The sequence below is a fragment of the Perca fluviatilis genome, chromosome 13 (assembly GCF_010015445.1).
Source record: "Perca fluviatilis chromosome 13, GENO_Pfluv_1.0, whole genome shotgun sequence".
In the NCBI taxonomy this organism is placed as follows: Eukaryota; Metazoa; Chordata; class Actinopteri; order Perciformes; family Percidae; genus Perca; species Perca fluviatilis.
The window spans coordinates 7,563,541-7,590,481 of NC_053124.1; the positions used below are offsets into that span (position 1 = coordinate 7,563,541).

Sequence of the window (26,941 nt, forward strand, 5' to 3'; positions counted from 1 at the left end):
ACTTTACTGTATGTTATTTGTTCATAATATCAGACATTTCTATTCTAAATACGGGTTTACATGGACAACCAGAATATTTATCAGTCTATAATATAACAAACTGCAGCATATCCATCTCCTCAAACACTGACAATATAAAGAATTTTGAATAAAAGGCTTGGATTGGCTCATTACATCACTTAAAGCTCAGCATTGTCCTAGTCTATATCCACGACGTTCCACTTCCGAGATTGCTCTGTTACAGACGGATATTTGCCGGATTTCACTCATTTCGGCTGGATATCCGTTGCCTTGGGCTTCCTTTGTGTTGGCGTTCTAAACTCCGGTGGATTTATGAGGACTATGGTTAACTGCTCCTCAGATCTCCGCAGGGTAAATCCAGACAGCTAGCTAGACTATCTGTCCAAGTTTTCTGTTGCACGACTAAAACTACTTTTGAACGTACACACCAAAACAAGTTCATTCCCGAGGCCATTTTGCAGAGGCACCGTGGCTCCGTCCGGTGCTTAGCACCGCCCGTGACAATTGTGATTGGTTTAAAGAAATGGCCCTAAACCAGCCAGACCCTCTGGCTAGTCCACAAGGTCTAGTTATAAAAATGGAGTTGTAAAATGTTTCAGTGTTTACCATCAGACCTGTAGCAAACACTGTCTCTACTGCTAGCTACAGGAAGCTCATCGTCTCATTAGGGGTGTCGACTTCAGTAAAAACTTAAATTAAAAAATAATCTACAATTGATTAATTTATCCATTTAATGACACTCATCTTGGTCCAGGTCCCATTAACTGAATTGATTATATCGTTGGGATGTATTGTTATGCAGCTGGGGAGCTCTGAAAATCAATGAAAAAATTTAAAATAATAATGAATAATTCTAGGCCACATCGTCCTTTCAGAGTTCCTATCATACCTTAAAGTGCCCATATTATGAAAAAAACACTTTCTGTGATTTGGGGTGTTATTTTGTGTCTCAGGTGCTTTCACACACATACAAACTTTGAAAAAAACCCATCCATGCTGTTTTGAGTGAGATACGGTTTCTGAATGTGTCCTGCCTTCGGTCTCTGGGTGAGCTGTTCAAAATCGGCTCGGATTGTGACGTCACAATCCGAAACGAGCTGGCTAACCACAACCGTTAGCTCGTAGCGTTAGCATGCTAACGCTAGCACGCTACCTCGTTCTCAATAGCAAAGCACTGCTACAACACACACAAGTTCACCATAATCTGTCCTCATTTAGAAGTCTCCCAGCTAATCCTGCCTTGTAACTGACCGAAGTTGGAGAAACAGCCTTTCTTTTACTGTCTCTAGAGTTAGCTAGCTGACATGATCCACGATCTGAGCTACTGCGCATGTGCGAGTGCAATCAAAGATAGTACAGAAGAAGAAAAGAGGTCTCACTCTGTAGCTAAAACAGAAACCAGGTGAAAAGAGGATCTGCAGCAGTGAGAGAGAGCTCTGCAGTACAACAATAATGTTGTGTTTTTTGAAAATTAAACCATGTAAACCTATTCTGGTACAACCTTAAAATACAGTTATAAACCTGAAAATGAGCATAATATGGGCGCTTTAATACTTTGGCCGGGATGACTGTCAAACAGGTATTAAATTACATTTTATGTAGCATTAAAAAGGATCATAAAAATTTTTTTTACTTAGTGAACCCTTTTAGAAAACGTGATATTGGCAGAGCCTTTTAAAAAAAATGTACAGGTGGTTTATATTCGTGGCCTGTTTTTAAAGATTCCCATCTTCAGTAGGAACAAATGGGCTGATGGCTGCAGACAGGGTAGGGAAGTCAGTAACTCTCTGATGTAGATGGGTGCCTTTATAGCATTTGTTTCTTGATTTAAGGTAGGATAAATAGATAGGATAAGACGCCATAGTGTCTGAACGTCCAGAGCTTCAAAAGTGATCCCAACAACCTTAAATTGGATTCTGACTTTGATGGGGAGCCACTGTAAGGAAATAAAGTTCAGTGTCATGACTCATGAGACCACTTGGCCAGCTAGTGATTCAAATCCCTCTGGTTTTGTATGTAACTGCTCATGCTGTACATGATGGCGTTTGCTTTCAAGGTTGCTTCGATACACAACCGCCACTGTTGGGCAGAAATGTAGCTACCAGTCATGTGTGTAAAATGTGTCTACGTCACCAGGGGGCAGTATTTGATTAGGTTTGATGGAGTTTGAGGGCATGGACGAAACCCTGTGTTTTGAGTAGTATCAGACCAGTACATGCTGACAGCAGCTGTTTATTTCTGAATGCTACATGGGGACTGAGAGCATGTGTAATCTCTGGAAATAGAACCACATTAGTCAGTGAAAACCCTGCAGATACACAAAACCATCTGAATTATGTATCTTCATATATTTTGAATCTTCGGTGCATAATATATTTGTGCTCTCCTTTTGACCACCGTACTTGTACAAAGTCACAATAGTATTACATTACCCCTAATGCTTAGGGAAAGCTAGATAGGCTCATTATGCTGCCAGACTATTCAGAAGCTACCCTGTGCTTTATCTTCATTATTATAATTGCCTTTTTGCACTGACCTCCCTCAGCCCTTTTACCTGTAACTAGTTCATTCAGAATTAAATTACATCTCAACACACAGCCATTCAGATATTAATTGAATTTTAATAGGGAGACAACGAGGGTGGAAGTGGAGGGACGGCGAGATAAAAAATGTACACACGTGCGCGCAGCTTGAAGGCCGTGCAGCAGTAGCTCAGCATTTTAGTGGAAGCCCAAGCGGAGCAGTGGCTGGAAACCCCTGGGGAAAAATAAAAAAATACGCCGATCCACTAGGCATCAGAGTTGTCACGCTCGTCTGTCATCCCACATCGGCGGTGACCGGTGAGGGTGTTCATATGATAATTCAAATAACATTCCCTCTGATTATGAGGTGGCTTGCAGAAGTCAAGGCGACCCTCTTTGACTGTTGACACCCCCCCCCCCTTCCTCCTCTTTTCTCCCGCAGTATAAGAACGCAGGCGTGATCGAGCTGGAGGCCTGCGTGAAAGCGGTCAGGGTGCTGGCCATTCAGAAGAGGGCCCGGGAGGCCTCCGAGTTCCTGCAAAACGCTGTTTACATCAATCTGGGACAGGTACGCCATCTGACTGGGAAATAAATAAATGCCATTCCATATACACAGGATGATTAACATGAGCAGGATGGTGTACAGTTGAATCCTGGAGACCACAGGATATCTTACTATTAGCGAAAAAGCACAGTGAGACCGAAATCATTAAAATGATGCATTTTGTCCTTCAGTGCATTGGAGGAGCTTTGAGTCTTGTTTCCTTAGTGACTTTACTGTTATACACTTGTGTAAGTTGCATTTTGGACCGGAATGGCTTTCAAACTATTTGTGAAGTCACTAGTCTGTCACAAAACAGACTTTTGAGTGGAGGGGGACTTTAATGTTGTCTCGGTAACCGCAGCTCTCAGAAGAGGAGAAGATCCAACGCTACAGTATCCTGTCCGAGCTCTACGAACTGATCGGCTTCCATCGCAAGTCTGCGTTTTTCAAGCGCGTTGCAGCCATGCAGTGTGTGGCTCCCACCATCCCAGAGCCTGGCTGGAGGGCCTGCTACAAGCTGCTGCTGGAGACGTTGCCTGGATACAGCCTGTCACTTGATCCCAAGGACTTCAGCAAAGGTACTGTAATCTTGGACACTTGGAGGTAGTAAGAGGTTTTGGACTATGTGGAAAAACTAGAGATGACAGATTTGTTATCAGCCTTTTTTTTTCCTTCCACACAGTAATAGGCTCGTTCGAGATGAGCCAGGTCTGCGCAGAATCGATCACCGGCGATCGCCGCACAATGCGTGCCGGTTAGATTTGCGTCCGACCCGATCCCGACTTGCTCTGACGTCATGCACACTTGGGCAACGATAACCTCACGAGATCAAGGCGGCCGCAGTTTTGAGACGCAGGCAGCGCAGTTGCTTTTCACCGACTGCAAGACCCAGGCAGACCCAGGGCATGCTGGGAAACACCGGCCTCTCAGCTGATCCAACAGCTGATTGGTTCAGAATCGACTCAACATGATGACGTTTTATATAAACTTTTTATTGATTTTGATTTGGGGGGATTTTAACTATTTGTCTGATGTAAAGGCTTATTCTGTACAAAGCACGTTGTGTGGCTGATAGTTACGTTTAGAAGTCAGAGAGACTAAATCTGTTCAGATTACAGATTATCTACAATGTAAATCAGCAACAGATCGCATGTAGAGCATTTTGACAGCTACTCTGTCATAATAAAAACAACTGGAGACTGTGTAGGAGCTGATATATGGGTTTGATAACGTTTTATTAAATCGGAATCGGACCACAGTGTTTCTGTGACTTCCTGTTCAGCCTGAAGGCTGCTGGAATCAGCTGTAAACTGTCTGACTTGACAGCAGATTTTTGTCACCGCCCCTGGCTGCTCCCACCTGCTCTCGTCCACTTTACAGGCGAGGCGCAGTTCATCTCGAACGAGCCTAATGTTTCACATCCAAACTATTCATCTCACATATTGCATGCTTGTTTGTTTGGTTTATAAAACATAGAAACATAGAAAATAGGGAAAAACCGCCATCACAATTTCCCAAAGTGATGTTTTTAAATTGCTTGTTTTAACCGACCAACATTCTAACATCCAAACATATTTATTTTACAACAATACAAAACCGAGAAAGAAAGCAAATCCTGTTGATATTTGTGAAGCTGGAACCAGAGAATATTTGGTGTTCTTGCTCGATCGTAAACTTAAACAAGATCTCGATTGTCAACATTTTTGCAGAATCACGCCAGCTTATCAATTCAGCTGTAGTGTAATCTTAGAAGTTGAGAACGTTTTCTTAGAGTGTTTCTATCAACGCTCGGACTCATGTTGAACCTCAAATAAAGCAGTGACTGTTTATACAAGTTTCATGAAAATGCTGGTCATCTATTGTGAATGGTATTATTTGTTTATACAATATTAAGCATGTGGCAAACAGCATATGCACCATAAATAAAAAGGAAAACAGAAGATAGAACCTAAAAATATTATAGAACCTGGCAGATACATTTTTGAATTCATTTGTGTTCTTATTTCCTCATTTTCAAACATCACTCATTTTACATCAAACAAAGAACGGCTAGGCCCTGATCTGTTGAAAGCGGAGAAACTATACATGATGACCTACGTCGGATTGCAGGGACCCAGGTTCCATTTAGCCCAAGATTATTTGTTGTGGGAGATGGGTCAATCCTAAACAGGATGGATAAGCAAATGAGAAGCTGCGTCCAGACTATTTTAATGACAGCTGTCCTTTTCTGCCGAAGGTCGGCCGTCGGGTTGGTGTGTCAGTTTGGTCTTGGTCTTGACTCGTTCTCAACCCCTCAAAGTCTCGGTCTTGATACGTCTTGGTGATGACTTGGTCTCAGTTTAGGTGGTCTCGACTACAACACTGAAGAGAGGTTCCTTTATTTATGTGTATAGTCAACCGTGACAATGAAGAAGTAGAACAGAGTGCACTAAAAACAAACTGAGGGATTGGTATCCTCCTATCATAGCTAGATTCATTTATTTATTTATTTTAGGGTCACGAGATAAGTAGTGCTGTGTGGAAAGGAAAGGAGGAAATCTCCCTGAATGAATCTTGTTCACATACTAAAAGCAGTACCCTCTTACATGATCCAGATGACGTGAGTGGCAGCAGTGTTAAAGACATATTTAATAATTAGGAAATGAAAAGCATCGCTTTATTCAACCTCAAGCTTGGCTGTCCTTTGCAGTCAGATTTTCATTGTCTTCATTAGCTCTAGCCAGGTTAGCCATTGTTAGCAATACAACGCAACAACGTTTTTTGTGCATACAAACAGCGTAACATGTCCACAGATAGAAGTTGAACATGCCTGTGTGATGATTGATTTAGTGAGATGCAAATAAGACAGAAGTGCTAATAACTGTATGTTACTACAGCTTTGATAGCTGTTACAGGGGGCAGCTATGTTGGATTTAGGCTACTGCTAGGTTGTTCGAAATCCGAGGTCCGACTTTGACCTCGGAAAATCCGAGTTCAGAGTACAAATGGAACGCACTATAAGCCTTCTCGTTCTACAGACTATTGACCCTTTTGCTCATTGCAGCCACTCAATGGCAAGTGCTGGTAACACAAAAGACAGGGCTCACAGTGAATGGAACATCTCATGGGCATCCGTATTGGATGCTGTTACAGGACTTTTCCCAGATGGGCTGTTAATGTCTGGCCTAGTTTCCTTCTGTAAACTGTGAATAGAAACTGCAGATTGTTTGAGGTCAAATGTTTGCACTTAGACTGTGAAAGGATGCTTTAGATGGTACTCAGGATACTTTACACCAACAGCACTTAACTATTGATGCCCTGGGCCTTGATATCACATGAGTATGTATCGTCCCTGTGTTCCACCAGGATTTTTTCCCTCCTTTTTATACACTAAAAGTAAATCAATGTGTAATACAATGGCCATTCAATCCGTTTTTAACTCGTATCTCTACGTCTATTTCATAACATTTCTTTTCTCACTTTCAAAATCAAAAATTTCAAAAGGAGCAGATCATTTTACACTTTGTTTTTATTTGTTTGTATGTGTGCATTCTAAACACAAATCTGGTTTCCAGTGTGCGTTTGTGTCATTTGACGATAGAACTTTTTGTCAAACGTGGCTGATGTATTTCCACAGAGCCACTGTCATCTCTCCAAATTTACATTTCAACTTCTACAACCAATAGATTGCTCCTAATCATAGGGCAACATAGAATTTAAATGTGCAATTTTATTATCATTTGTTAATAAAAAGAAACTGCCAAATATTGTAATGAATCTGCAGAAAAAGGCCCTATTTTGGTTACCTAATGTTGGATCTCTCAGTTGTGGAATTATGACAGACATAAAGGTTTGATTGTTTTCTCTGCATTTTGTTCATTCAAGGGACATTTTCAAGACTCTGTTGAAAGTCATTTATCTAGCAGTAAGTGTCATCTTTCACTACACATGTCTCTACTAAAATTAGAAAAAAAAATAGTCCTGCATACTGACTTAAACAATCTAGTTATCTTACTGCGATAAAATGGTCTCTTATGATCGAAAATGAACAGTCGAGCCTTTAGTTAAAAAACAAAAAAGGATAAATGACAGTGTTCCTTTTACATACTCAAAATGTTGTGTGTGAAGAACCCTAGGATTCTAAGACATTTCATCAATCGTCAGTCTATGTAGATTAATACTTATGTTTATATAAAAAGACTTAATACTCAGTAAAGTATCATTTTATGTCCATGTTAAATACTGTTGTAATTAAATGCCCTAAAAGAGCACTTCCTTGCTCAGGTACAGGTATTTTTATGGCAGTTGGCAGACCTAAAAGTAGAAATGTTTTTTAGGACAGTTAGGATAATTAGTGTATCATCAATAAAAAGTAAAACCGGAGGGAAGACGGGAGCAGAGGTCCCAGTTATATTGGTAGAACACATGGAAACACTTCACATTTGGGCAATCCCACAGTACATGTACGTGGTAAGTTCACTTCTTTTTTTATAACAGAGGAGGTAAATGGGTGTCAGACAAAGTTGGAACTGGAAATGTTCCCTTGGTGTCAAACAAATTCATAGTTGACGATTTGAGGATAAAAATGTTGTGATGAGGTAGCAATATTTCCCATACCCTTTTGCATAATTAATAGAGTTCTTTAAGTCAATATTCCAGACCTTGGGCACTTCTTGTTATTTTCTTGTATAATACAATCTTCTCATTCAATTAGACTCACAAGTGGATGAATAGGGAGAGCATTAGTCCATGAAACTTAAGGTACTTTAACATAAATTATCCGCTCTGCTATATCTGCTGTATCATTCAAGTCCCAAGTGAGGCTTGGGTATCCACTCTGAGTCCCCACTGTGCTGATGGGAAAGCAGTGGATGACCGTTGTCTTTTGGCAGAAGGGATCGGGTGGGAGTTAATCAAGCAATAAGCTGAAGAGGCAAGTTCAAGTGAGAGAGAAAATGGGCATCAATGGTTCATTCCAATAAGGCTGCTGTTCCCTGAAATACAGGGAAACAAAAGGCTTTTTAAGTAGCTCACAGACCCCTTTTTTCCCCACTACTCCCCTCTGTTACCAGAAATGGGGACACACTTTCTTCCTCTCACCTAGACCCACAGCAATGTTGGGAGTATCTTTTCTTGTAATAATTTAAAGGTTTTATTACCAAGGAGAATAATGGTGGCATGTGGCAGCTCATCACTCAAAATTGCCCTTGTTTCATCAGAGGCGGCCCAGAGGCAAAGCTCCTTTTAACTCAGGTTTTGCATGGCAGTGCGACTGCTTGGCCGTGGCACCACACTCGTTATCTTGGCGGTGTGTTAAGTGGATTGCCAGACACCCCCAGTTCAGGTCTGAAAATACCACAAATGAAGTCATTTTTTCGTGTTACAGTGAGACGTCCTCAGAAAATCCAAAGTGCCCTTTGGATTACTGTTCTCCAGATAAGCGCTGGTTTTGGCAGACAGGTGGAAGTCAGCTATTTTTAGACTGCTTAGTAGGTGCAGTTTTTATGACGATACGAAGGAATTGCATTAAGAGGTTGTTCAGATGGCAGAAGAAGTCAGGGTGAATAATGACCACGGTAGAAAAAATGCTGATAAGTGAAAAGCATCACAGGCGTGTTTGGCGTTTATTGGAAGTGGTATTTAAGCTGAGGAAACATCTGAGAGTTTACCGACTATCCTCCCTTCCTTCCTCTGGCCCCCGCGGCCTCCTCGGCACATCTTTCCTCTAGTTTTCTTTCCCACTTAGTAAGTCAACAGTCGACAGCTGGGAGTGGAGCAGGAGATCTCGTAAGGGGGCTGAGGGTCTTATGTAACAGTTGTTGTCAGGCTAGAATGCTATTAAGGTGTCTTGTGGAGCTCTGCAGAGCAAACAACATTGGCTAAGTTAGCACCACGCTGGAGCACATGTGACAGGCAATGGGGGTACTTCAATTTTAAGAGATGGCTCCAATGAAATGGTTTGAGTTTGATCCAATTATGTGTGGTGGGCTTTTTGTGTGGAAGCATGCCAAATACAGACTTATGAAGGTTTGTCACGCACTTGTTGCATCCTCTCAAGCAATAATGTTTTTCACTGAACACTAGGGCTGTCCCAAACGATTATTTTTTAAACGATTAATCTAGCGATTATTTTTTCGATTAGTCGACTAATCTAACGATACATTTTTCGATTAATCTAACGATTAATTTTTCAATTAGCGATTATTTTTTCAATTAGCGATTGTTTTCCCATTGCTCAATTATTAACAATTTACACAAAACAAATTTCAATAAGGTTCAAATCTCTATTTATTAAAATTGTTTAACAATGCACTGTTCAAGTAAAATGAATTTGTAGTGAAACCTGAAGCCAGATGTAGGCTATGAGTCCAACCACAAAATAAAGTCACTTTCAGGAGGAATACAAAAATAAAAACTAACAATATTAGAAAATCGATTTTATTTCTTTAAATTACATTTATATCTGCATTTATATCAAAACCTAGAGACTTTCAAACATCAACATGTCATTTATTAATATGTATTCGTGTCTAAATGACAAACATATTTTCCTTTTCTATTTTGCCTGGAAACGCTTCCAACACGCTTGCGCTGCTGCTGGAGGCAGCTATTTTTTTTGTTTCTTTATACGCGTAACGGCATCAATGCCAATTAATTGTCAAGGCATTTATGTAATCCACTACGTTGATGAATCGTCCCAGCCTATTAGTAGTCATTGTGTGCTGAAATTAGGGCAGGGAGATATGGTTAAGAATATTATCACTAAATTACTTTACGTAATTATTATTACGTAATTTAGGATAGAGGGTCTTCTCATAAAACTTGGCTGAATACATGACCAGAGAAAACCGAGAAAAAGGGATTTGGTATTCCCTTTCACTCAAAAGGTAGAAAACCTGCAACTACCAGAATGCACTGTGCTGCACCAGACCAACAAACGGCACTGCTGGTGGTGGGTGACTTATGGCGACCTTGTCCGTATTGACACAGAATGGCGGCCTGTTGGTAACCAACGGGCTCGTATTTCAGCCAAACGGTGCACTAAAATCTGTTCCTGAAAACATTTTAGGCAAGAAGTAGGCAATACAGTAACCAAATCTTGTTTTATATTTCATCAGCACTGTCTAGTTTTACACTTTAATCTGAGTTCTGTCTGGGTTAAAAAAAAAAAACGAGGGATGGGCAGCTCTCTCTATGCGGAAGTACAGTCTGTAGTTTGAGCCACAGGCCCTAAAAGTGCCACTTGCAGGTTTTTCTGCTGGTCTGTAAGTAGGGAAGATGGAGGGAAGCAGAGCTGTATAGTAACGAAGTAGAACTACTTCACTACTGTATTTAAGTACTAAAAGGCTGTATCTGTACTCTACTGGAGTATTATTTTTTTCTCCTACTTCCACTTTTACTTGAGTACATATTTTTGATGAGTTTAATACTTTTAATCCGATACATTTTTTATGTGCTGCACAGTTACTCGTTACTGTTGTGAATGCCTCACCGCTATGGAGACTGTGGAGGTTACAGTGTGTGTACGTTAGTTACCTACTTTAATTACGTAATTTACTTAAGAAATCGCCGAGATCGCGTTGTGTTTCTTTTCATTACGGCTGCCCGTTCAGAAGTCAGAGACGATGTAAGTTTGTACTCTTTCTATTTAGCCATTGTTGCAGCAGATGAAGCTATTCCTGAGTTGTTTCAGTCTGCAGTGAGTACTGAATGTTAGTTATTTTATCTGGATTTTGCTAGCTTGCTAACTTTCCTGTTCATCACACATGTTACTAGCTAGTGTGTGATACGTTTTTGGGGCTTTAATCGTTACTGTGCTGGAGAGGATGTGCACAATGTGAAAATTGTACATTTTATTTCAGTATTTGTTATTTTTAATATATATTTAATATTTGTTAATTCCTTTGGTTATAGCCTTGGCTAAACATTTGACATAATATAAACAATATGATATTCAAACTTTTGACTGCTTTCTTTAATAACTAAATAACACAATACTTGTACCTTTTACTTTCAGTACTTGAGTAGTACATTTGAAAATAAACTACTTGCAATATTTAAGTACTAAAAATGTTGAATACTTTAGTACTTCTACTTAAGTGTGGTACTTAAAGAGCACTTTTACTTCTACTCAAGTCACTTCTTTGATAGAGCACTTGTACTTTTACTCAAGTATGGGTCTCTAGTACTTTATACATGTTTGGAGGGAAGTTTACCATAGTTAATTTACACATGCTACCAACATTATTATGATACACAGCTGGTTGAATATTGGCAAAGTATCCCTTTATTTAAAAACTACTTAAAATCAATTACTGTAACGGGAGTAAAATAATAAAGCAATATGATCATGTTGCACAATATGATTTTGCTAAAGTGGACAATTAATTATATTGACTTATCACCCACCCCTAGTTGATGTTGACAGTTTAATTAGTGAAGGTGCACCAAGGCTGTTTTTGGAACTGAGACCATTACAGAAAACAACAAGATGTACATACTGTTGAGTAATGTCATCAAATTTCTCCTTCTGTCCACCCAACAAGTGAGCTACACGTGTAGAATATCATCCTACAGGTAGTCTTGATGCATTTCTACTAATCTGGTCAGGACAGCTGTGTAACATTAGATGTCAGCAATGAGCCTTGTCAGCCGTGTGAATGTGAATTTCTCTCTGCCATGTCTCTCTCAGGTACCCACCGAGGCTGGGCTGCTGTTCAGATGCGCCTCCTACATGAGCTGGTGTACGCCTCCCGTCGCATGGGCAACCCCGGCCTGTCTGTGCGCCACCTGTCCTTCCTGCTGCAGACCATGCTGGACTTCCTGTCCGATCAAGGTCAGCTCACAATATAAGGCTTGAAAGCATTACTATTACACTTTTCTTCTGTGGAATTCAAACCCTATGAGGTGCTTCCAGCTTCATGTCCAGCCTTCAAAAAATATATATCTAGAAACCAGCCAGCCTGTCCTTTGGTGATTGCGGCATTGTACCTGGTGCTTAATAGTATGCGATGCACAACAAAGCCAGCTTTTTCTTGGCGGGAGTGCAACATTGTGCTCTGACCAGAAATCCTGTGCAGCCAGATGATAGTTTTTTTCTTTTTTTCTTTTTTTACTGAAGCAGTATGAGCCAGACGGTCCACTGGCCACACAATAGAGGCCAGCGTAATCCTTGGTTGGCTACGGAGCATGAGAATGGAGGGAGGGAAGGAGGCGAGGTATGAACAAGATGAAGCAAGCTCACAGTATAAAATATTAAACGTCCGCAAAGGGACTTCTGCAGCTGTGTAAGGGTGCTGCTTATACTAGCGGTCTTAGAAACAGTCATGCAGGAATGATATTATTACTCAATGCAGCCTTACAGCCTTACATACATCAAGGGCTAGAAAAACGATACCAAATGATGTAATTACTACTACTTTTTTTTGCTACAATAAAACACCATTTCATATGTACTCAGTGTAACTTTTGGGGCTCAGAGAGCTGCCTTTGATAGCCTCTACTCCCGTCTTGCAGTGTGTTTATTACAAATGTCAGGGAGGCTATTGTAGGTTGCTCTAGTGGAATAATTCTCTTTTGATGTGTCTTTGCGTTTATGCGCGTATATGTCAAGCATAGAATAGAGTCGGACAGCAAATGACTTTCATAGCTCCGCTATAAAAGTCAAGGAATGAAACTTTCAAATGAAACTGTCAGACATTTGCAGGTCTTTAACCCCCATTTTCCACCGGGCGCGTCTGCGCTGCGTTCCGGAGGCGCCGCGACCCCAGCGAGCAATTGCTGCCATTCAAGTCAATGCTTGATATTCCACCAGCCGCGCGTCCCAGAAGCGTGTGTGAATTGGCTCTCCCGCTCCGCTAAAGATACGCGCCAGGACTAATTTCTTTTTTCTGGTATTTGGTCAATATATTTCTGAACTGGAAAAGAGGCAAACCTGTGTGCCTAATGATAGAAATGGGTGACACCATATTTGGTCCATATACAGGAGAAGTGCTTTTTATAGGAAAGTACCACATCCAAGAAGTTCTAAAGCTTTGAAAATGAGTTTCCCCTCGATTCCATCCAGATGAAGATAAGGTGACATTTTCAAACCATACAACAGGGACCGATGTCATCAGATGATACCTTCATGGAGCAAGTAACATTTTCACTGATAATGAATTTTTGTCCTGATGACTGGTAATATCGGAGGTGCTATTTGAAATGCATGCATGCCATTGTGTGTGGGAGTTTTTTATTTTTTTTATTTGTTGGAGCTACTATAAAAACAAGAGTGTAATTGAAAGGGGAAGTAAAAATCGAAAAAGATGATTAGAAGAGCTTGAGATGTTGTCTCTCTGATAACATCATATAATGGTGTTGCTTGTTTGAAGAAGCATTGAGTGGATTTAGTGGATATAATAATCACAACTAATCACCCGAAACAAGTCATTTTCATTAGCTTAGAATGAGCCCTTCATATCTCCATAGAGAGTGGGTCCTCTCCCACGGAGTCCGCCATGTTGCACCGCCATGTATCTACAGTAGCCCAGAACAGACAAACCAAACGCGCCTTTTTATCTTACCTAAAGGCCACCGTAGGTTCTTCTACACCCTTGGGAAAGGGAAAAGTAAGCGGAGGGGTTTTCAGTTGCAGATGCAATCTGTAACCTCACCTCTAGATGCCACTAAATCTTACACACTGCTGAGTCTCGATCATTTTGCCACATCTTGATTTCACCGCCTCGGATTGTAGTGAGAAAATACATTTTCTTTTAAGGCTGCATTCTTTTTTTGATTTTAGGTCATCGCATCACCAACATAAGCCAGATCTTTGAATTCTTTTATTTATTAATTCTCTGAGGCTGGTTGTACGTTTTTAAGTCTTACAATAGCTGGTATCATTGGAAACGGTTCAATTGCTTTATGAAAGCTTTTACCTTTTAGCAGCGCTAGAGTTGAATGTAATGCTTAACTGCTCCATTTCTGGGTCCCGACAAGGTGACAAGGTAAATTCTAGCTGATTCTAGGACTGCCTGAGAGGGCGGCATCAGTACGGGACATGTGATAAGGCAGAGTGAGATCGCTGCTTCGTCGCCCGGATCGTTGGTCTGATTGGTTGAAGGACTATCCAATTGCGCCCAGAGGCATTTGAGCGGCGTCCGTTGGTGACGCCCCTTTTGGAAATGGGCTGTGAGTGAAGCTTGCCCAGACCCACTCTCAGTTACAACTGAGAAGGGTCTGTTGTCAACCAGGCTAGAGTGAATGAGTTTACATTTCAAACCGAGCTGCTGGCTTTAAAGTTTGAGTGAATCCATACAGACTTGTGGTTCAGTAAGAGAAATCTTAGGAAGTGTCCCCTTTGTCCTTCTTTTCTTATCTTCTTCCCAAACTCAACAGGGAGCAAAGGCTGTTACCCGGAGTGGTTCACATGCTTAATGAATGCCCATCTTGCTAAAGTTATGAGTGAAGGTTGTTTACATTGTTGCATACATTTTCATCTAATAATCCTGTTTACACAACTATCTGTAGAGATTTACGAGGATATTTTCTCTGACAACAAATCACTTTTAACAGACGTCGGACGGCTTGCTTGGTGATCCCCTGGATGTTATCACAGAGCACTTAACGGTTTCTGTTAGTCATCCACAACGTTACTGCTGCAAGGCTTCCTTATTTCCCAAACTATGGAGCGGCACGAGGCCTAAATCACAGAACGAGGGTGCTAATTGCGCGGCAAAATAACGAGTGCAGTTAAAAGGAATTTGTGCTTAAGTTACGTTATTATCAAAAAAAAAAAGTTCCCTGTGAGCCCACTAGCCTTAAGGGATCATCAAATTGCTGAAATGCCCCTTTAAGATAGTCTTTGTATGTATGGGATTGTTGCCATAATTCCACACATTGCATATTACATACTGTTGATTTGCAGCACTCATTTCATTGCAGTAGCTGGTCGAATCACCAAATCAAGGGAGAGAAGGCACATTGGCCCTGGATGTCTACTCTCAAAATGGTTATCGTGTGATTTTCACTTTGCAGTAGCCCCCCCCCCCCACTTGTAGGCACAGAGGATGCCAAATTAAGTGGGAAGAAGTGTTTCTGGGTCAGGAAAAAGTCAACATGTCATCGCAGTGCACCAGTTTTTGTAAACTCACAAAAATAGAGAGGGATACTTTTTTTATAGCTTACTTTTTTATAGCTTACTTTTTAATAGCGAATTTCATACCAGAAAGATGATTGAGACTCTTTCAGTTGCTCAGCTTCCAGTCTACAAGGATTATTATTTTTATTGTTATTATTTTGCTGCTGGCTTTTTTTCCATAGAAACCAGCCAGAAAAAACTAAATTATTCATAATACTGTTGATAGGTCTGTTTTTGGTCTGTCAGTAGTTTAAATATAATTTGATGCATCTCTCTTTTTAAAAATGTTCCCATTGTCTGCGTCAGTAAAGGTATTTGGAGCTGTAGTCTCACCTCTTCACGGTAGTGTCTGTAAAATGGTGTCAGAAGAGTGATAGTCTCCCAGCACAACAAATATAGAAGTCTCTGTGGGGCCCTGAACTGTACTGTACTGTACTGCACAGACAGACAGACAGACAGACAGACAGACAGACAGACAGACAGACAGACAGACAGACAGACAGACAGACAGACAGACAGACAGACAGACAGACAGACAGACAGACAGACAGACAGACAGACAGACACCTAAAGGATTATTAGGAACACCCTACTAATACCGTGTTTGACCCCCTTTCGCCTTCAGAACTGCATTAATTCTTGGTGTTATTGATTCAACAAGGTGCTGGAAGCATTCTTTAGAAATGTTGGCCCATATTGAGAGGATAGCATCTTACAGTTGATGGAGATTTGTGGGATGCACATCCAGGGCACAAAGCTCCCTTTCCACTACATCCCAAATATGTTCTATTGGGTTGAGATCTGGTGACTGTGGGGGCCATTTTAGTACAGTGAACTCATTGTCATGTTCAAGAAACCTATTTGAAATGATTGGAGCTTTGTGACATGGTGCATTAACCTGCTGGAAGTAGCCATCAGAGGATGGGTACATGGTGGGCATAAAGGGATGGACATGGTCAGAAACAATGCTCAGGTAGGCTGTGGCATTTAAACGATGCCCAGTTGGTACTAAGGGGCCTAAAGTGTGCCAAGAAAACATCCCCCACACATTACACCACAACCAGCAGCCTGCCTATATATATATATATATATATATATATATATATACATACACACATACATACATACATACATACATACATACACTTTTTGATTTCATCTACGTGAAAAGGAGAATTGATAGCGCTGTCAATTCAGGAACTGCTCAAAGTCGGAGGCCATAAAATTACAGTAATAATTGCCTGATTTGCCATTTGCTTAGCACGCCATTATTCAGTCTGACAGTAACTTCTTGTGTGCTATTTTCTACCAAACATTAAATGGCCTATTATTATGCCTGATTTATCTGTCTGCTGGATTTACGTAGATTCCTGTTTACCGTGTCAATTTAGGCAAGGTGTAATTTGTAACTTATTGACCATGTACTATGTCAGTGCTGCTGTGCCCTCCAAGCCATGCAGCAGCCAGGTTTCTCTGGTCCGGTTGGGGTCCATTCACACATACACATTGCATAAAGATATGCATAGGAATGCCTAGATCTCCTTTCAGTGCACATGCTGATCTAAATCAAGAGCAGGTATTTCAGTCACTTGATTTGCCTCGGTCGCTGCATAAATTTCATCTATGCTTGCATAAATTTCATCTATGCTTTCTACCGTATTTGTAGGGATTCTGGCAGACTTGGGTAACATTCCCCAATACAAAGACCCTGATTGGATAGTCAAAGGTTAACCTGTAGTTTAATTTAGTCATCTTGCTTATGTTCATATATAACTATTGACTATGATTGTGCCCTCTGGGATCTTCGCTTAATTCTGTCACATGCATCACACAGCTCTATTAGCATTTCTATAGAATGGTAAATAATACCCATTATGAAATAATGACAATTCGGTTCTGGGGAAGTGTGTGATGATAATGATCCTAAATGCAGCCATGATTTGTAAAATTATAGGTGGTTGAGGATGTGAACCACCTCTGATTTTACTTTATTTTTTTAATTGTATATTATTAAAGAAATACTTGACAGCATACATGCCACTGGAGTACAGCTCTCATACCATCCTAATAACCATCATATAAAGGGATATGTTTTTGTGAATATTTTTCAATGTATATACTGTTCAATGTTCAAGGTTAGTTTTACCCCTCAGTGTTTTCACTACTGCTGTAATGTGATCTATCAGAGCTGGATGTGCATCATCTCAGGGTTTCTATCAAACATTCATTGTAGATTTTTGATCTCTTTGTATGTGAACGCTGAATTTTGATACAGGGGGTCTCCAAACAGAGCTGCACAGTTCAGTGCTGAGCACCCACAGCTAGCACACAGAGACCTGGGATCTGGGTTTTCTTACGCCGTTTTTTGAAGTGGGATGTTCATGCTGAGCCATTAGCAAATGTGATCATACCATGCTAGCAAGGTGTTTTTCCACTGCGCAGCATGACAAGGCGATAGAACTCATTTACCTTGATGTGTGCTGGTTTGCACAAATTACTGTAGTGCCCGTCATGTGCAGCTCTTCATCTAACACCTCACTCTGGCTCTTTCTGCTTGCTGTCTTCCACCCTGCAATATTTAAAGCTATAGTGCGCGGCTATTTTATATTAATGAACATCCGTTACATTCAAGCCATTGACAAATGAGTTTATACAAAGCTAGTCTATATCAACAAAGATTAATTTAGTGCCACTGGAAGTTCTGCCGGATGTCCCTCGTTTTCAGCCAGATGTCCGTTTCCTTCCTCTTTCTTTGTGTTGGCGTTCTAACCTCCGGTGGATTTGTGAGGACTATGGTTAACTGCTCCTCAGATCTCTGCAGGGTAAATCCAGACAGCTAGCTAGACTATCTGTCCAACCTGAGTTTTCTGTTGCACGACTAAAACAACTTTTGAACGTACACATGTTCCACCAAAACGAGTTCCTTCCCGAGGCGATTTTGCAGCGGCACCGTGGCTCCGTCCGGCGCTTGGCACCACCCGACGATTTTGATTGGTTTAAAGAAATGCCAATAAACCAGAGCACGTTTTTCTCCCATCCCAGGAATGCTGTGTGGACTAGCCATACCTTCTTCCGCAGCACTGTGGAGGAAGGTCTGGCAATGCAAGACTAATACAAAGCTAGTCAAGACTGTCAGCTCCACAAAACACACACACTCTCTCTCTCTCTCTCTCTCTCTCTCTCTCTCTCTCTCTCTCTCTCTCTCTCTCTCTCTCTCTCTCACACAAAATGGTGTCGTCCTGCGTCATTCGCTCGCATTGAGCTTGAGCGATGCGTTTTCACCGCTGGGAAAGGACAACGGCAGTGTTCAGCCGTGGAGACAAAGATGACCTCAAATTTACAAGATAATGTTCTCTTCTCAAGAGCCCGTCATGATTTTTTTTTTGTAAACCTTGGTGTCCTTGAATTGACGGGATAAATGCTACTACTAAACGCAACTGCGTCGGGGAGAGGGGGGTGGTGCGCGATCACCGAAGGCAGACTGAGGTTATTGCGCATAAACTAAAAAACGAATCCCTACATCGTTTGCTCTTCCCAGATTGTCCCTCACACCAACCCACCTCATTTGATAAGACTTTCAGGGAGCTTAGACTTGCGACACATTTTCCACACAAACTCCGTTGACACCTGCTGCTTTACGAATTTCGCGTGATCTATCCTGACAAACTGGCAGGCATTAGTATGGCGAAGTCCAAAAGCTGTTGTCAGAATACCTGAGCACTGTCGTTACTGTCACACTAATTTGTACGGTACGACCATTATTTCATTTATTGAGACCTGAATGTTTGGTCACGTCAAGCTGTTGAAAGTGCAGCATTAATAAAGTTGCGGCCATGAAAAGAAGAACTGCAAACAAAGTTGTTACATGGAAACTGATTTTGCAGGTGCACATTTGAAACGTGTCTGGCTCGCTCTATTCTGTCATACAACGTAGTGATGTAAGCTCAGTATTCAGAGAACGGGATTCACAGCAGACCTTTACCCATGCTGCCTTTTCATTCTTCCTTCAAATCTTTCTTTCCATTTAACGGTTGACACCTTGAGATCCTTTCATTCGGGGAGCCATGCCAAGTTTCAAGAGCTGCACCTTTATTCTCTTCTCTTTTCATTAAATGTAGAATTTTCTTTGCTCATCTGGACAGTGTGTTTTAGCTGTCAGGCTAACGATGTGCGTCATTGTTTGTCTAGGCAGGGAGCTCGACGAAAAGCAGGGTAGAAAAAGTCGAGGTCGAGGGAAAAAAAAAAGAAGCTTTTTCTTTAGGTTTAAGCCCCTGACACCTAAATCTGACTTTAAGGAACTACCATGGACAAAAGACAACTTAATAAACATTGTGCTTTTGGGAATATCTCAATTGAAAACGCACCACAAATGCTATAACGAATGCGCAGCTTTCCACTGACATGCATATAAGTTCTTCACAAGGTGAAATAACTGATCAGTAGTCACAATTTGTAATCCTAAGAAAGTATTTACCAAAAGACAAACAAAACTACTTTGCCCTTTTTTATACAGCTGTGAATCTATTTCAATGGTTCTTCGTTTGTCCCCTGAAGATGCCACGGTCAAATATAAGAAGAGATTGCGCTGAAGGGTGGCTGAAAAGTCAGTCCCAAAAGTACTCTGCCAAGGACTGCCTCCAACACTAATTCAACGTGCTGAATGGCCTAAAAGAGAGCATAATGTTGGGTTATTATTGTATTCTATGCTGGGCCAAACCACTTTAGGTGTACAGGATCAACACTGTTCTCAGTTTTCTGTCCTGGAGTGGCCCCCAAACAGACTGCTGCTGTGACATGGCAAACAAGAAGGAAATGGACAAATATTCCATTAATCATGAACACTTTGAGCCAGGAGGACAACTGAGCTGTCACCCATTCATCTCTTGCTGTTTTTTTCCTTCTACGCTTCTTGTTCTCTGATTCCTTCCTTCCTGCATCCATCCATCCATCTCAATCTCACTTTATTACATCCTTTTCCCTCTCGCCACTGCTTCACTCAAATCATACAACCTCTATCTGAAGGTCTCTGGCTCCCAGTCTGTATTTAGAAGGTGGTGGTAGTCTTCTTCTTCTTATTATTATTTTTATTATTATTATTTATGTGGACAATTTTCTAGGATTGTTTTCACTGTTGCTAGGAGACCTGAAACCCCTTGTACTCTACTACTTGGCTGTTAATACACGCCCCCGGTTTGGAGAAGCAGGCAGGAGTACCGACGCGGAAGCTAAGCAATGTCCTGCTGTGGACGGGGGCAGCAGCTAAACGTATATTTGACACCTGAAATAAGGACCAGCTACAAAATTGTATATCTGTTGAAGTGTATGCTATATGTAGAATATTTTCACTGCTTTAACTTGCTGACAGCCAGACCTTTTACGACGGGGAACTGAAGTCCATAAAGTTATTATAATCTATGCTCTCTTCAAAGCCACCAGACTCTTTTGATTAAACAGTAATTTTACCTTGCAGGGAGTTTCTGGTCTACGGCTGCCTCGATCACTTAGTTTGTTGTGTGACTTTGGTGTTGTAAAGATTTAGTTCGGATTCACCAAAGTCACACCATAACAAACAAACTAACCGATCTAGGCAGCGGTGGACCAGCAACTCCCGTGTTCTGCGAGGTAAAATACCGTTTTGGCAAAGGAGTCTGGTGGCTTTGAAAAGAGCGATGTAACCGATTCAGTTCCCCGTCGGAAAGGGCTGTCTGATGGCAAGGTAAAGCAGTGAAAATATTCTACATATAGTCTGCCCTACACTTAAACTGATATTGATTCTTTTTTTAGGTGTCTAAAATAAATTTTGCTGCTGCCCCAGTCCACAGGAGTACATTGCTTAGCTTCTGTGTCGGTAACTGGGGGCGTGCCGACCGCCATCTACTGTAGTAATACACCGACTATGGTTAATACATCATACAACCCCGCTTCATAAAACCTAAACTATCCCGTTAATGCAAAAAACTTGCAATCACAAGTCCTCATAAGCTACTCCCCTGAAGGGTTATAGATCTGGATAAAATATTTGCGGTCTTTCTAAATGTTCTATTCCTCTTGATCGGCACTCTTAAAACTTGCAGAGCCAAAGCAAATTCTTTGGCTGGTTGAGCAGTAATGCTCCCTCAAAAGGTATTGATGGTACAATAAAACTTCCAATTTTACTTGAAGGCTAGGGCTCTTATTGCTGAGAGAGAGACACCTCACAGGTCATTAATGTCTGGTTAATTTATATCTCGCACACCAAGATGAGCTCTACAGTGGAGACAGAGCTCCCACTATCTGGCTGTGGGGAATTTTAAAGGCGATAGTGTTATTTCATAATGGCTGCTGCCTGATCTTTGGATAATTGTGTGTGTATATAGACTTCTTTATGTGTTCTTACAATGTGCTCGATTTGTGATATGCTCCTACATTTATAGAGAAGAAAGAGGTGACCCAGAGTCTGGAGAACTACACCTCCAAGTGTCCGGGTGGAATGGAGGTCATCACGCTTCCCGATGGCCTGAAGCTCCCTCCGGTGCCCTTCACAAAGCTCCCCATTGTCCGGTAAGACAGGAGCGGGACTGATTGTTACTTTGGTATATTTTGTCACACATTGGCTAAATTTTTGACTTGGTAAAAATATCGTCCAAATGATACATTTGGAGTAATTACAGTTCAGTAGTTAGCCATTAGTGCTAAATGCTTGCATGAAGAAAAAAAAACAACCTCTGAATTGTGTCTCATTGATGTGTGTTTGATGGGGACGTGCCCATCAAGTTTTTTTTGGCCCTCATCCCGATACAATCCTTTTTTAATATTGAGTTTATACTGAAGCGATACGTCTGTTTACCTGAATGTTTTACCTAGAAGGTTTTGAGAAAAATAAGGACACCAGTTTTGTGCGTTTTACAAAAAACCCACCTCAAAGCAAGCCAAATGAATTCACTTAATTTCGAATGGTTCCGCAGTGAAAGCCTGTGTTGCAAATACAGTTTTTAAGTTCTGAATAAAACTTCTTCTACGTCGAAAACTGAAAAGTACAAAGTTTACCTGGAGCTCATGAAGGCAGGGGGTTTGTTCCACCAGACATATTTATAGAGTGCTCACAGCTTTTTGAGTGTGAAAATAATGAGGTAAATATGTATATATATATATATTTTTTCCCATAGTGCAGTTAGTAGGCTACTTTTGGAAGCAGCAGTGCTGGAGAGCTGGACACAGACCAAGAGAAACCAGGCACTGCCAATAAAGTAGTTAAAAGTCTCTTAAGTTCTCAGCGTGCCATCGCCTCTCTGATTGTAGAAGTCATTATTGCCTAACCATAAAGACTGACGTATTAATGAGCAACGGTAACTTCCTTTGCAAGAGTCTTTATCTACGTACTTGATTACATGGAGAACGCATCAGTGGATACATTAATAGCCCCTGGTCCCTGAAATTGAGGAGCACACACTTTCTTCAAGTGTTCTTCTGTTTTTATCGGTTTGCTGACCATGTAACCTTTCTCAAAGAGCGGTATTATAAATCCCTTGCAGTGTACTCTAATAACCATAAATATTCATCACAAACACTTGGATTATACTGCATAAGCTGCTGCACCTCTAAAGATGCACCAACTAAATTACGATGTGAAGCACACAGCAAAAACGTCAGCAGTTTTTCTTTAGATGCGAGGGTGGGATGATCATTTTTGGTGTGAAATGTGTCTTTAATGCATGTGGGAAATGACACTTACTCATGTCGTGTCATTGTGCGTTTGTCTGTGATGCCCAAACTAGATCAGTGAAGCTCCTCAATCTGCCCGTCAGTCTGCGTCCTCACAAAGTGAAAGGCCTGCTGGGACAGAATATGTCCACCGCCAGCCCCTTCATCTACTCGCCAATCATCATGCACAACCGAGGAGAGGAGCGTTGTAAGAAGATAGGTAAGCCCAACATCAATTCATCCTAATGTACCGTACATTCTCACCAGCCTGTTCTCATCAACCATTTGTTCAAAAAGTTAAGTACTGTAATTTGTAAGCATTCCACTTTTTGTGTGTTTTTTTTTTTTTTCACCACATTGACCGTTGTTAAAAAATGTGGCTGGCCACATAGGGAGAAGGACGGGGTTGATGGGTGGCCGTTGAAAACTAAAGCCTTTCACCCATGGAAATGCGTGTTCCTTAGGAGTGTTTTAATCCAAACCGCCAACTTTCCCCTAATCTTAACCAATCGTTTTGGTGCCTAATCTTAAAGGTCCCATGGCATGAAAATTTCACTTTATGAGGTTTTTTAACATTAATATGAGTTCCCCCAGCCTGCCTATGGTCCCCCAGTGGCTAGAAATGGTAATAGGTGTAAACCGAGCCCTGGGTATCCTGCTCTGCCTTTGAGAAAATGAAAGCTCAGATGGGCCGTTTTGGAATCTTCTTGTTATGAGGTCATAACAAGCAAGGTTACCTCCCCTTTCTCTGCTTTGCCCGCCCAGAGAATTTGGAGAGAGATATCATGGCTTTCAAACGAGAAAAGTGGCAGTTGGTCAAGGCCACACCCCCACCATCCACCTTGCCACTCCCACTCTCCTCCTCAATAGCTACAGACACATAAATGGCACATCCTAAGGAAAGCTCATTGTAGGACTGGCTCTAGTGGCTGTAATTCTGCACCAAGGCTGAATTTCGGGAAAGAGACTTCAGATACAGTATTAGACGACCACTAAGGTCTATATAAAAGCATCCAAAGAGCACCAGGTCATGGGACCTTTAACTTTTGTCGCGGCAAAACGCTCCTATTTTGTGGACTAAATTTAACCGTAACGTCCGTCAAAACGACCGGCAGCTCGCGGTGCTTTGTACCCGGCTCAAAGTCACCTATTTTCATGTAACTCAACCACCAACTACCGCTGATACAACGGAGGTCTGTAGCCGGCTTCACGAAGCTCTGTAGCGGCTTAAACAACTAGCAACTGCCGCTCGGCATCATGGAGCTCGTAGCCGGCCCGTGTCACGTGACCACCTGGCGTCACGTGACCAGCCGGCGGTCTCCTAATTTTGTAGGATATCATACGGACCCGTTCATGAGAATAAGTTGTATTCACACACAGACTATATAAGCACCCACCATTTGGGTTTGTTGGTTAAAGGTGTATCCTGACACCCATACTCCAGCCCATGAATGTGAAGTGACTGAGGTTTCAATGCTTACTTTGAGCATTACTTTGAGGTTGTTTACATCTACAGCAGGTGACACATGTAGTAGTATTTGGCCTTTTATTTTTTTTGGGGATTATTTTTTGGGCATTTTTAGGCAGCTGAAGAAATGAAAGAGAGAGGGGATGACATGCAGCTAAGGTCCGCAGGTCAGAGTTGAACTCAGGCCCGGTGCATTGAGGACTAGGCTAAACCTCCAAATATGGGCGCCCGCTCTACCAACTGAGCTATCCGGGGACCCATATTTGGCCAAAATCTTCTGACTTTTGTTGGCCAAAGGTGATTGATATTTCAGTTTTTTTATGCAAAAAAAAATCTAAATTGTCACTATGGGGTATTGAGTGTAGATTGATAAGGGAAGGTGGGCAGTATAACTTGAGTATAGTCAACAGTTCATTGTGTAGCTTGGATACTTTAATATTGCAAATTGTAAAAAAGCAGGAGCACTTCTAAGTGACTGCTTGAAGAATCTTTTGGCAACACTGTGCCTCCTTCAGAACTTCTTCATCAAGCTCCGACATGTATAAAGTCTTTGGTGGCTCCAGAGGGAGATGCGTTAAATCTGAAAAATGTCCTCACTTGAGTCAGTGTCAGTTGGGGCTGAAGACTACAAAAATCTGGGGATGGGGAGTTTAGGGCCCTATGCAATCCGTTTTTGTTGTTGTTTTTTTTAAATTCTGTTTTCGGATTTATTTTTAGCCTTTTTGGATTTGCTTGTTTTCTTTTCTCTTCCAAGCAGTATTGAACTTTTAAAAACTCAGTGACACAAACTCACAATTCAGCTTTTTTATTTAAACTGTTAATATATTCAGCAAAATATATTACCTAAATATAAGCTAAAATTACCTAAATAAAAGCTAATTGGATGCTCACCTATAACCATGATGAGGACACTGTGATCTCGGTTGTCAGAGGTTTCATCGACTACAACGAAGATTTTCTTTCCACGGAGCTCTTGCAGCACTTCTTGCGCGTGCTGGTCAAAGAGCCGCGGCAGGTGGCTCTGCCTGAGGCTGCTGGCGTTTTCTGGAAGCGCGCCTCCCAGCTTCAGCACACATTGCAACAATTCAATTTCAATTCAATTTTATTTATAGTATCAAATCATAACAAAAGTTATCTCGAGACACTTTACAGATTAGGTCTAGACCACACTCTATAATTTCCAAAACCCCAACAATTACAGTAATTCCATCAAGAGCAAGCATTAGCAGTGGCTATCGCGACAGTGGCGAGGAAAAACTCCCTTTTAGGAAGAAACCTCGGCAGACCCAGACTCTTGGTAGGCGGTGTCTGACGGGGCCGGTTGGGGGTGTGATGAACAGTGCCAATAATAGTCACATTAAAGGTCACAGTGACTTCGAAGGTTATCGTGGAAGTTCATGTCATAGCAGGGCACATCGTGTCATACTGAGTAGTGCAGTCCCCTATACCGGATCCTGACTACTCTGTGCATCACAGCAGGACGTTGCGGGATGTAGCGTGGCGCTGCAGAGCATGGGTGGATGCGGCGGATGCAGCAGGACGCAGCAGGACGCAGCAGGACGCGGCCGGGAATTGCAGAGAATCGCATAGCTCTGCGAAGAAGAAACATAAGGACTCCCCAGAGCTAGATTAGTAACAAGCAATTCTGGGACAGGATGCATACAAAAGTAACAAGTAGAGATGAGAGAGCAGCTCAGTGTGTCATAGGAAGAAAACAGCCTCCCCTGCAGTCTAGAATTGTAATAGCATAACTAAGAGAGGCAGGTTAAAGAGAGGTGCCTGGTCGGGCTAGAACTCTCCCCAACCGTATCGGGCTGTACTGGCTTGCCTCCCTCTACTCTTGCTATATTATTAATTATACAGTATATAAAACTGTTGACTATGAGGAGAAGCAGATTGGCAGGGTTAGGTGAACGCTGCGACTCCTCACTCCCTAACTATAAGCTTTGTCAAAGAGGAGGGTTTTCAGTTTACTCTTAAATGAGGCGACGGTGTCTGCCGCTCGAGCCCAGACTGGAAGCTGGAACGCGTTTTCAAAATGTCCTTTTGCGCCGTATCAAATGTTTTATGGTCACGATTCACCTTGGAGCTGTATGGCTTGGTTCCAGGCTTCAAACTCTATGTAAGCATTTAATGAAATGTCAATGAAGATATTGAACGGGGAAAATCACTTCCATAATCTGAGTTGTTAAAAAAAGTGGGCGGTCACTCTGTGTAGGCACTGGGTTTTGACAAGGTAGAAGGGATGGAATACAAAAGATATGTCTGGTTCTGCTGCTTTTGATTTGGTTCTTCTTGCTTTTTAACTAAACTGTCCATTGTGATTCCAACAATGTTGTAGAAGTGCAATGCTAAATCAGTGTACTCTTTTAAGGGCTTATGCTTTTTATAAATACACTTGTTAAGTTCTTTGTTGCTCATCATATTTAGTGGTAGAATAGAACCACAAAACCAACAACAGTTTGTTTCCATCCAGAGGAGTAGAGGGGAAACGACTCTGAGCTGTGTTTTCAAGGTGTAGTTCAGGGAAATATGATCCGCCGTGAGCACGGTGTATTTTATTTTGAAAATTAACCGGATATTTATTTTGTTTCTGTGCTCAACTT

General features: G+C 41.5%; 1 protein-coding gene across 4 annotated transcripts in view; it reads left to right on the plus strand.

Annotated features, from left to right (window-relative positions):
- The window catches only part of trappc9 (trafficking protein particle complex subunit 9), a 298,975-nt gene that overhangs the window by 14,562 nt on the left and 257,472 nt on the right, over positions 1–26,941 (plus strand). For all 4 annotated transcript variants that reach the window (XM_039820002.1, XM_039820003.1, XM_039820005.1 and 1 more), the window contains 5 exons: positions 2,986–3,111; positions 3,449–3,665; positions 11,759–11,902; positions 21,601–21,727; positions 22,942–23,087. In XM_039820002.1, the coding sequence (XP_039675936.1) occupies positions 2,986–3,111; positions 3,449–3,665; positions 11,759–11,902; positions 21,601–21,727; positions 22,942–23,087 (760 nt within the window). The remainder of the gene's footprint in view (positions 1–2,985; positions 3,112–3,448; positions 3,666–11,758; positions 11,903–21,600; positions 21,728–22,941; positions 23,088–26,941) is intronic.